This window comes from Anopheles gambiae, chromosome 3 (genome assembly GCF_943734735.2).
Source record: "Anopheles gambiae chromosome 3, idAnoGambNW_F1_1, whole genome shotgun sequence".
Lineage (NCBI taxonomy): Eukaryota > Metazoa > Arthropoda > Insecta > Diptera > Culicidae > Anopheles > Anopheles gambiae.
The window spans coordinates 65,694,639-65,706,812 of NC_064602.1; the positions used below are offsets into that span (position 1 = coordinate 65,694,639).

General features: G+C 45.7%; 1 protein-coding gene across 1 annotated transcript; it reads left to right on the forward strand.

The window, feature by feature from the left end:
- Positions 1-6,589: 6,589 nt before the first annotated feature.
- Positions 6,590-11,595, forward strand: LOC133393308 (uncharacterized protein K02A2.6-like). The gene is made up of 2 exons (XM_061657762.1): positions 6,590-9,343; positions 9,413-11,595. The coding sequence occupies exons 1-2, from the start codon at positions 6,931-6,933 to the stop codon at positions 11,308-11,310; spliced, it is 4,311 nt and encodes a 1,436-aa protein (XP_061513746.1). The 5' UTR covers positions 6,590-6,930; the 3' UTR covers positions 11,311-11,595.
- The last annotated feature ends 579 nt before the right edge of the window (positions 11,596-12,174 follow it).

Consider the following 12,174-nt stretch of genomic DNA (forward strand, 5'->3'; position numbering starts at 1 on the left):
GTGCGTGCGGGGCATCGATGGAAAGCTCTCGCCAAGTACTATCCGACGGTGGGGTATTGCACCTCCTCCCGCCCTCCCTGTTCCATACTGCAGGAAGGAAAAACGTCAAATTGATTTCGAACGGAAGCTAATACAAAGCTATATCAGGCAGCGACAGACGCGTCGGTACAAGTTGTGCAACTTTTGTCTCACAAGCGTGTCCTCCTAGGAACCACTCAGGTCAACTCTTCCAGTCAAAAAACGTGATTTTGTGTGAAATTTTCACCGTTTTACACACAGGTGTGGGAATGTTTTTCCCCCCTTCCCGGATCCATTGCTATCCCTCGTTGGATAGGGCGCGGCTAGTAGACCAAATTTGGTACGACCATTTGCGTAGGTACGACCAACACTCGTTACTCAAAATCGGAGTCAAAGTCCTTCTGCAGAACGCGCCACGGGCTGTCATTTGAAAACGGCCTCCGGAAAATTAACCGAATTTTGGTATGTGATTCGTGATGGAAAAAGCCATCGAACACTTCAATTTACATCGGGATTTGGATGCGTGTAGCGAAAGAGAACGTTTCTCCTTCGACGCTTAGATAATCGAGATAATTCATTTGCTGCTACTCGCCGTTTGTCTGAAGCATTCTTACCCCGGTTTAGTAGCGATGTCCAAATCTGCAACCGAATGTAGAGGAAAGAACTTCAGTCCGGAATCAATGGCCTACAAAAATGGACAACTAAAACGGGATATCAGGGAAATGTAAAATATTTCACACCAAACAACCTTAAAGCTTGGGTTGTTCCAAAAATATTGTATCGAATAGAAATAGTGTCTTCGAAAGTCTCTGGCTCCTCTTTACCGTACTGCTCTGAGGCATTCTATCGGGGCCTTTATAGTCCAGTCCTATTCCATCACTGTTCTGCAAAAGCGAGCAGCTTTATTTCTTACATATCATCACAGATTGGATTACAGAAGCCTTCATTGAAAGTGCCAAACAGGCATTCACGGAACTGACGGAAGGAAGAACGGTTGCCACAAACTGCAGAACAATCACGAAATGGAGAAAGGTTATGGGTCCAAAACAGCCCCAGAGTTGATTGGGAAATGCAAAACAGAGCCGATAGATGATGCTAAATTCAGATGGTTCGTGTTCGAGGAGGCGAATGAGTTGCGCGATTTGTGCGCGATCGGGTTTCTCGCCATCGCAAATTGAAACTCCCTACCTTCGTTGGATCGAACACGGATCATACGCTAAGAGAATGATGCGAAGCGCATGTCTCCCATGGAACGTGTTGAGACTGTAACGCAGATGAAGCTGTGCCGCAAACCACGTAACAAAGCCTTGTCGATCGAGATTCTCCTGTGTCGTGTACCGGGTTGTGCAAGCGTTGAACAAGCGAGTGCGAGACACGCACGCAATTTCTGGATGAAGGATCATCATTGACGCTGAAGTTACCCTAGCAGCGAGTATCAGATTGAAGGGCCAGCCGGGCCCCCACTTGAGTTGCAGTGGACGGCCAACGTGAAACGCAAGGAGACGTTTCAGCTTCACGTTTGACCTGGAGCCTGGAGATTGCCGCACGCGGGGGAGAGCGGTCGTTCACGGCGACGGTTTCAACAGCTAAGTTTGCCACAACAAAATATTCATTATCCCACACTGACAAGTTCGAATGATTACTTACAGGATCGGCCAGCGGAACATCAGAAGGATGGTACACCGAGAACCAGGCTTGGAAAATGCCAATCGGCTTGGAGAATGTGCTCCTACTACTTCCACCGCTGGAGCCTCAATCTGGGTGATCGATTGCGGTGAGGGCGATGTTGGGATGGGCTGTTTACGGGACACAAAAGGGAAACACCATCAGGCGAGTGACGATACCGGGTGGTGAGATAGTATGCACCACCAAACACACAAGCAGCGGGAAAGGCAACGTCGACGTACCAGGACCAGGGCATCCTGCAGCAGCACAGCGGTGTCTATGAGCAGCTGCTATGACGGCCGAATGCCACCGGTAGCAGCCATCCTTACGACAATTCCAGCGGCAGCAGCAGTACGTACGATCCACAACACCCATCGCGCAATTACTCCACCGCTACACGGCCGCGCACGGAAAGCGCATCTGAGCACGGAAAGTGTAAAGTGTAAATCGGGAAAAAACGATGACAGTTGTTGAACCCGTTGTAGCACGGGATGGGGTGCGTTGCCAAGGTGGATTCAAAATATCAGGTGCTGGAAAAGGCCCTTTACCCGGTGGTGGGTCCAAGGTGGATTAAAAATATCAGGTGGTGGATTAGGGCCTTTGGGGGGTCGCCATAGTTGAGGGACTTTACGTCATTTTAGAACCGTTGACCATTGGTTTCCGCACACAAAGCTTAGCAAATATAACAGATTTCTTTGTTATTATGTGCATTTTAGTGTGTCTATTGATTTTATCGAAAAAACGTAATATATTAACAAAAGATTTGATGATTTGTTTATGCACGAAATTTAAAATCATGCTAGCATGAGTTCTAATCTCAAGTAAATTGCGGCCATGCGGCTCGTAGATAATGAGGAATTAATGTAAAAATTGAAAAAAAAATAATGATTTCTTAATTTTTATCATAAAAAATGTCGAAAACACAAAGAATTCTAGAATAAATTCACAGAATAACACAAAATAACACACTTTAATGTATGTTTCAATGTTAAATAAGAACTCACAAAGTCCAAAATATATTTTTAAAGAATATTTATTCGAAAAAATGGGGTAGATAAATTATATGTATTGGAAACACACGTCTGGATGGTTCGAGTTCAGATAATAGAGTGAGAGTTTATTTACAAGTGTATACAATAGTTCATGCTTTCGGGTTGGACAATACCCAACATCTGTCAAATGACAGTTCGACCCAACTAACCTACAATGACAGTTCGCTTCAACCAACACTCCTCCTCGAACTGGCTTTCCTAAATCGTAACCAGTCCTATTTCTTGACGCAATTTACTTAGTCTAATACGCGCAAGCGGCTTCGTCAACAAATCTGCTAACATGTTTTCTGTAGGACAGTATCTGATATTAATGACTTCCTTTTGCTGCAAATCGCGCACAAAGAAATAACGTGTCTCGATATGCTTGCTACGTCGCTCTATACGTTCACTATTAACCATTTTAATGCAACTTTGATTGTCCTCAAATACTTCTATAGGCTCTTTAATTTCTAGTCCTACTTCTTCTAACAATCGTCTAACCCATATAAGCTCCTGACAACCTTCAGCTAATGCTACGAATTCGGCCTCGGTAGAGCTTAAAGCAACGCAGGTTTGTTTTCGAGAACCCCATGCAACAACTCCTCCACCTAACAGGATTAGAAAACCGGAGTTAGATTTTCTTGAGTTGGAGTCACTTGCCCAATCGGCATCTACGTACATTTGTACTTGTTGGTTTGTTGAACCTAGCTGCAACTTATGATCAATAGTTGCTATCAAATATCGCAAAACTCTTTTCGCTTCTATCCAATCTTGTTGAGTTGGTTTACTGGATTTTTGAGCTAATATTGATGTACTAATAGCGATATCTGGTCTAGTGTGCACGGCTATGTAAAGCAGACCTCCAATGAGACTAAGATAATTTTTGTTATCTGGAAGTGGCTCACAATCCTCCTCCTTCTGCTTTAAGTAGCCTAATTCAATGGGTACCGGAGTCATTTTGGCATTTTCCAGGTTGAATCTTTTCGCAAGTTTTTGAATGTATCCAGATTGTCCTAACTTGTATCCTTGCTCATCCTTTTCAATTTCAATACCTAGGAAATGATGAATATCCCCTAAATTGGTCATTTTGAAGTTGTTTTTCAGATGTTCCAAAATAGCTTCAAATTCACTATTTGTCTGAGTTATGATTATCAAATCATCAACGTATACCAGTACATAAGCAAAAGCTTGTCCGTGCTTTCTTGTGTAAAGGCAAGGATCTGAATCACATTGTACAAAATCTATTGCTTTGAAAGTAGAATCGACCTTTTGGTGCCAAACACGCGCGGACTGTTTCAATCCGTATAAACTCCTCCTTAATCGACATACCGTGTCTTTATCGCCTATAGCGTACCCTTCGGGTTGTTTCATGTAAATGGTCTCTGCTAAATCTCCATTAAGATAAGCATTCTTTACATCAACGTGTTTAACGATCATATTTTTCTGGCTAGCTACAGTTAGCAGTACTCTAAAAGTAGTCTGTTTCATTACTGGAGAAAATATCTCATCATAATCTGTTCCGAATTTTTGTGTAAATCCCTGCGCAACTAGTCTAGCTTTGTAACGAGTTGTATTGTTATCCTCATTTACTTTGGTTTTAAAAACCCATTTACAACCTATTGGTTTAGAATCGGTTGGTAACTTGACTAAGTCCCAGGTGTTGTTATCAAGGAGTGATTGGTATTCCTCATCCATTGCCTCTCGCCACTTACTAGCATCTTCACTATGTAAAGCTTCATTTACAGTACGTGGATCATGCATTATGGCTTGGCTGGTTGTATGATTCGCAACTAATCCATGTAAATCTGGAGAATCAACAAGGGTCTCAGTTTCATGGTCTACACCAGAAATACAACGAACTGCTATTTCTGGTCCTACATAGTCGTTGTAACGTGTTGGTAACTTGTGAGGCCTTTCACTACGTCTTAAAGTTTCTGTATCTTGCGTTTGAGATGTTTCAACCAGGTTATCGGAAAGCGTAGGATCATAATCTAAACTAACAAACGTATTTCGGGTTTGTTCACTGTCTGGGAGCATCTCTTGATTGTGACTGCTACATTCGTTTATGAAAATAACGTCGCGACTTCTCATAACGTCTTTCCTTTCAGGATCATAAAGCCTATATGCCTTAGCAGTTTCGTCATATCCTACGAGTATTACTTCCTTAGACTTCCTATCCCATTTCAATCGCTTTTGCTTTGGAATGTGTGCCATCGCTTTTGATCCAAACACACGAATGTGAGTGAGGTTAGGCTTGCGACCACTCCAAGCTTCTTCCGGAGTTAGATTATGCCCCTTCGTGGGTGATCTATTGATGAGATACTTGGCCGTTAGAACAGCTTCCGCCCAAAAGGGTTTGGGTAAATTTGCATCAAACAGCATGCAACGCGCTTTTTCTACTACTGTTCTATTGAACCTTTCCGCTAGGCCATTTTGTTCTGGGGTATACTCGGTTGAAGTTTGATGTTTGATCCCTAGTTCTTTTAACCTGTTTTGTAATAATTGGTTCGTATATTCCTTTCCATTGTCACTACGCAATATTTTTAGTTTGCGCCCGGTCTCTCTTTCCGCTTTGATACGAAAATCTTCAAAAGCTCCTAATACTTCCGCTTCTGATTTTTGTTTTAAGAAATATACAGCAACTCTTCTTGTTTTATCGTCTATGAACGTTATAAAATATCGCTTTCCTCCTAATGACGTTTCTTCCATTGGACCGCATATGTCCGAATGAACGATTTCTAATATATCTTCGGCTCGACTGCCTATTTTAGGAAATGGGAGACGACACTGTTTTCCTTTCGCACATATTACGCAATTTTCAGACTCAATCCCATTAAACGTTATACCGGATGCTAATCCATCTTTTAACATCTTTAAATTGCTATAATTAAGGTGTCCCATTCTTCTATGCCATGTAGCTGAATCTACCGCTTTAGATGTAACCGCCATCGCAAAACTATCTTTTCTCTCTTCTAACGGGAATAAGCCATTCGTAACGTCGTGACTACCGGTTGCAATAACAATGCCGTTTGGTCCAGTCACTTTTACTCCTTTGTTGGTAAAATGAACTTCTTTGCCCTGTCGAACTATTTGGCTAATCGATAATAAATTGTTTGATATTCCCGGGACATACTTCACATTTTCTACGTTAACCGTTGTGCCCTTTGGAATGCATTTTGTGTTAAACCTGATAGAGCCTTTCGCAATAACTTCCATCGCTTGTTTATCCGCTGCTCTTACAGTACCACTTGCCGCACACTCGTTTTCTAACAAATTACGATTGTTCGTGAAATGTTCAGACGCACCTGAATCAAAGTACCACTTATCGTTATTCGCACCACTCATTGTTCCCACTGTTCCCAGCACCATGCTTAACGAAGACGCATTCACTGTACAGTTTCGGGCAATATGGCCGAACTTACCGCAACGCCTGCATTTCGGTCCCTTTGTCTGCTTCGATGGTACACCTTGTTGATTTCTCGGCTGCCATTGATGCTTCGTCGTTCCAAGAAAGACCGCCTTTTCAGATGACGCACTCGATTTGTATTCCTGCAGCAACTTAGCTTTTATGATATCGCCAGTTATCGCCGTTCCAGAATTTTCTAGCGCCATGATCATCGGCTTGTATTCATCAGGTAACCCGGCGAGAAGTAACGTGCCGATCCACTCTTCACTGATGTCGAAACCAATACCACGCAACTGGTGTGCTGTGCCCACTATGTCGTTCACGAAACTTTCCATAGACGCACACGATGCTAACGTTGTGTTGATGAGTTTCCTTAGAAGTCCTACACGACGCGTTAGTCCCGTATCCTCGAACGCTGCTTCCAGCTTCTTCCACACGTCCCGCGCAGTTTCCGCATCTTTGACATTGTTGTGCAAGCGCGGTCTTACGCTGGGCGCAGTACGCAGCCACAGGTACTCGGTGTTGTCTGGTAACCGACAGCATCCGACGTAGCCGAAGGGTTCGTCGGTACTTCGCGCGGCGGCAAAGCAAGAGAGATCGGCTCTCTTCCATTTCGGGTGCCGTCGTAGCAGGACGTGTTTTCTACCGCGTATCGTCTTTTTATATGTGTACAATTTTTAATGTGTTAGTTTACTAAAGTTATTTTGTTAAATAAAAGCATACAGTATCCAAAACACAAAAGTGGCGACGAGTTAAGTGAACCCAGTCAACGTTTTTTTAAGTGCAACAATTCCGCGAAAACGCCGTCGAATGTTAAGCCCCGAAGAGACGCCGATCACCGAGGAGCAGAGACGGCTGTCGCAGAATGGTGTCCTGAACGCAGCATTCATACAGCATCCACCACCATCGCAGAATGCGCCATCGTTGCAAACAACATCGGACATCACAATGATACAGCAAATGCTGCACCTGTTACAGCAGCAAATGGCCCAACAGCAGCAGCAAATGACACAGCAGCAGCAACTATTTTCTCAGCTTATGCAGCAACGGGAACAGCAGCAACCTACACCAGTGACCCATTATAGTGAGCTTCAACCTTCCGCGAAACCCAGCAATCCGGAGCTCATCCTCGAAGCTCTTGCTGGCAACATTACCGAGTTTCATCATGATGCGGAAGCCAACATCACATTTGAGTCATGGTACGCGCGATACGATGATCTTTTCTCGCAAGATGCATCCCGTTTGGACGACGCAGCAAAAGTTCGACTCCTTGGACGAAAGTTAGGAGCAGGCGAGTATGCTCGTTTCACCAATTTCATTTTACCGCGTGCCCCCCGTGACCTTTCATTTTCAGAAATGGTGGAAAAGCTCACGGTGCTTTTTGGCAAAATGGAGTCGACCCTAAGCAAGCGGTATAAATGTTTGAGCATCACCAAATCGCGCTCCGAGGATCTTTTGTCATTCACCGGCCGAGTAAACCGCGCATGCGTCGATTTTGAATTTGCATCTATGACAGAAGAGCAATTCAAATGTCTCGTCCTGGTATGCGGATTGAAGGATGAATGTGATCGTGATATTCGTGTCAGGCTGCTTGCTAGCATGGAAGAGCGCACAGATGCAACCCTAGCGCAGCTAGCAGAAGATTGCCACCGGCTAGCACGAGTTAAAGCGGATAGTGCTATGATCGCGACCGATACGAGCGAACGTGTGCACGCGGTCCATGCGGGTGGAGATAAGCAGCGGTACCAGAAGAACGACGAGCGAAACTCCAAACCGTTTGACAGAAGCACTGGTTCCAAACCCCGTAATCCGTGTTGGCTTTGTGGTGCATTGCATTGGTCCAGGGAATGCACGTACAAGGCGCACAAGTGTCGTGATTGCGGTCGCATCGGTCATCGAGAGGGACATTGCGCTTCCTCACACCGCCGCACGAGGCATAAGAAATTTCACCAGCGACCATTCGTAGCAACCAGAGTGGTACGAGTCAACGTCTGCAGTGTCCAGCAGCACAGAAAATTTGTAACCATCCAGATCGAGAATAAATCAGCAAGGTTACAATTGGATACCGGCTCGGATATCTCGGTTATCAGCCAGCGCATGTGGAAGCAGTTGGGTAAACCATATCTGACACCAGTAACGGTAAGAGCCAAAGCAGCATCCGGTGACGTCCTCAGACTGGAAGGTGAGTTCATAGCGAACGTGTCCATTGCAAACCGTACAAAGCGAGCTACCATAAGAGTGTCCAAAATGGAGTTGGCGTTGTTGGGAGCGGACATGGTTAATCTTTTCGCCCTAGGAACGATCCCGATGGATAATTTTTGCAACAACATTAAAGAAGCAGATCCACGGTCCTGGGAGGACAAATTTCCGTCGGTATTCCATGGCACGGGGATTTGTACCAAAGCCAGCGTTCATCTGCAGCTACGAAAAGATGCCCGTCCAGTGTTTCGTCCCAAGCGCCCCGTTGCGTATGCAATGGAAGAGATTGTCAACAAGGAGCTCGATCGGTTGGAAGGCTTGGGCATTATATCACCTGTCGATTACTCGGATTGGGCAGCACCAGTCGTAGTGGTCAGGAAGGCTAACGGACAGATACGACTATGCGGCGATTATTCGACCGGCCTGAATGCAGCTTTACACCCGCATGAGTATCCACTTCCGTTACCACAGGATATTTTTTCTAAACTGGCTAGATGCAAAATATTTACACAACTCGATCTTTCAGATGCGTTTCTCCAGGTGGAAATAGAGACAGGATGTCGGCCATTGCTCACGATTAACACACACCGAGGCCTTTACCACTACAATAGACTTCCCCCAGGCATCAAAGTAGCACCGGGAGCATTCCAGCAGATCATGGACAAGATGCTCGCCGGCATAAACGGAGTATCAGCCTATATGGATGACGTGATTATCGGTGGTAAAACGCAAGAAGAGCACGACATCGCCCTGGAGGAAACAATCAAACGCATACAAGACTATGGCTTTACAATACGGTCAGAAAAGTGTGCGTTCAATAAGCCACAAATCCGCTATTTAGGGCATATTATAGACAGCCAAGGCCTCAGACCTGACCCGTTGAAGATCGAAGCCATTAAAAAACTGCCTCCACCCAAAGATATCTCAGGAGTACGATCATTCATCGGTGCGGTGAACTACTATGCAAAGTTCATCCCAAGTATTAGAGATCTGCGTTACCCAATGGACAAATTGCTGCAAAATGGTAACACATTTGAATGGACACCGGAATGCCAAAAAGTGTTCGAGCGTTTCAAAACCGTTCTTTCGTCAGACCTCCTGCTCACACATTATGACCCGAAGCTTGACATTGTGGTTTCGGCCGATGCTTCATCTATTGGACTTGGGGCAACGCTTAGTCACAAATTTCCTGATGGATCTCTTAAGGTGGTGCAACACGCATCTAGAGCGCTGAGTAAGGCTGAAGAGGGTTACAGCCAAATCGATCGAGAAGGTCTCGCCATCATATTTGCTGTAACGAAATTCCATCGGATGCTATACGGTCGACATTTTACGTTGCAAACCGACCACCGGCCATTAGTGCGAATTTTTGGAAGCAAAAAGGGGATTCCAACGTATACAGCAAATCGATTGCAGAGATTCGCATTAACACTTCAGCTTTACGACATGACCATCGAATACATCCCCACTGGTTCTTTTGGCAACGCCGACGTTCTTTCTCGCCTCATACAAAACCATGCGAAACCAGAGTCGGAATACATCGTAGCAAGCATCGAATTAGAGCAGGATCTCAGGTCAGTTGCCGTAAATGCCTTACTAACATTCCCTATTCGTTTCAGAGACATTGAGCTCTACACTCAGCAAGATCCGTCGCTCCAGAAGGTTTACAAGTACGTGCGAGATGGTTGGCCTCGCGACGTAGCTTACGGAACAGATCTTGCACGGCTCTACGATAGAAGGGAATCGCTGACCAACGTGGATGGCTGCATTCTTTTTGGAGAGAGAGTAGTCATCCCGGAGAAGCTGCGCAATCGCTGTTTAAATCAACTACACCGAGGACATCCGGGAATGCAGAGGATGAAAGCGGTTGCACGTAGCTACGTATATTGGCCTAAGTTGGATGACGACATAGCACGTTATGTGGCCTCCTGCGAGGCATGTGCAGCAGCGGCAAAATCACCACCAAGGGCAACATCAATGGCGTGGCCAAAACCTTCGGCAGTTTGGAACCGAGTTCACATCGATTACGCGGGCCCTTGGGAGGGCGTTTATTTCCTGGTTGTAGTCGACGCGTATTCCAAATGGCCGGAGATCGTCAAAACTACGAGCACCACCACAACAGCCACGATTACCATTCTAAGGAACTTGTTTGCTCGTTTCGGTATGCCTGCAACCTTAGTCAGCGACAATGGCACACAGTTCGTTAGCGGTCCGTTCAAGGAGTTTTGTCAGCACAACGGGATTGAGCATATTACTACGGCTCCCTTTCACCCACAGTCGAACGGACAGGCGGAGCGATTCGTCGATACTCTTAAACGTTCTTTGAGGAAGATCAGAACGGAGGAGAGTAAGCTAGATGAGGACTTGGAGCTTTTCCTGATGACGTATCGTTCTACACCAAATGCTCAACTCGAACAGCAGAGAAGTCCAGCGGAGGAAATGTTCGGTCGCCCGATAAGAACTGCATTGGAGCTATTGCGACCTCCTTCATCGTGTGAAGAATCTTCCCCATCATCATCAATTTCATCAGTTCGCAGATTTCATCGCAGCGACACAGTTTGGGCAAAGTATTTTAGCAACAACTCGTGGAAGTGGATCCCAGGGGAGATTGTCCGCAGCTGCGGGCGTGTAATGTTCGAGATCGTTGCCGAAGATGGACGATTGTTAAGGCGTCACGTGAATCAGCTGAGACGACGAGTTGGTAACGGTTCATCTCCAGCAGTTCAGCTACCCCTTGACGTGCTGTTGGCGGAATGGAAGGCATCCAGTCAGCCCGAGGGTGGACATCATGTACCGGCAACCCATTCTACTGATCAGTCTGCATTTGAGACATCCCAACACACTGCGGCCTCCACACCACCACAACCGCAGCAGGCCCTGGAGACCGAACATCCTACAGAAGGTACGAACCAGCAGCAGATAGGCGTGCCACGTAGGTCTTCTCGCGTTAGAAGACTCCCCCGTCGGCTTGGAGCCTATCAGCTCAATTAACAGGGAGAGATGTTGTGCAAGCGCGGTCTTACGCTGGGCGCAGTACGCAGCCACAGGTACTCGGTGTTGTCTGGTAACCGACAGCATCCGACGTAGCCGAAGGGTTCGTCGGTACTTCGCGCGGCGGCAAAGCAAGAGAGATCGGCTCTCTTCCATTTCGGGTGCCGTCGTAGCAGGACGTGTTTTCTACCGCGTATCGTCTTTTTATATGTGTACAATTTTTAATGTGTTAGTTTACTAAAGTTATTTTGTTAAATAAAAGCATACAGTATCCAAAACACAAAAGACATGGACGTAATTGATCGGGTCCAACAGCAAAATAATTTTTGCTCTCGCTTTCCGGCACTTCTGCTTGTCCACTTTCGTCTCATCTTCCGGTTTTACCGCCTGCCACAGGTCCTCCAACTCAAGGAAAGTTTCTACAGCAAACTTCCACGTTGGCCAATTTTCGCGACCAACAAGCCTTTCAATCGACGGTAAATTATTTGCAGAACTAGTAGCCATTTTGTTTTACTGCGTTGGGTCTGGGCCCATAACCTATTGGAAACACACGTCTGGATGGTTCGAGTTCAGATAATAGAGTGAGGCTGCGCTCTGGCACCAATCGAACACGACAACCGACTCGAACAAACCCATATAATCATATGGAGGTGCACTGTCAGACACAAACAAACAAACAAGACAAACATGTCAAATCCCATACATTTTTCATGTTCGATGTCGTGTTCGATTGGTGCTAGAGCGCCGGGTGAGAGTTTATTTACAAGTGTATACAATAGTTCATGCTTTCGGGTTGGACAATACCCAACATCTGTCAAATGACAGTTCGACCCAACTAACCTACAATGACAGTTCGCTTCAACC

Coding starts and splice junctions, on each gene's coding strand:
- LOC133393308 (XM_061657762.1), top strand. CDS start 6,931: ATGTTAAGCCCCGAAGAGACGCCGATCACCGAGGAGCAGAGACGGCTG. Junction 9,344..9,412: donor GGACAAATTGCTGCAAAATG/GTAACACATTTG, acceptor TTCTTTCGTCAG/ACCTCCTGCTCACACATTAT.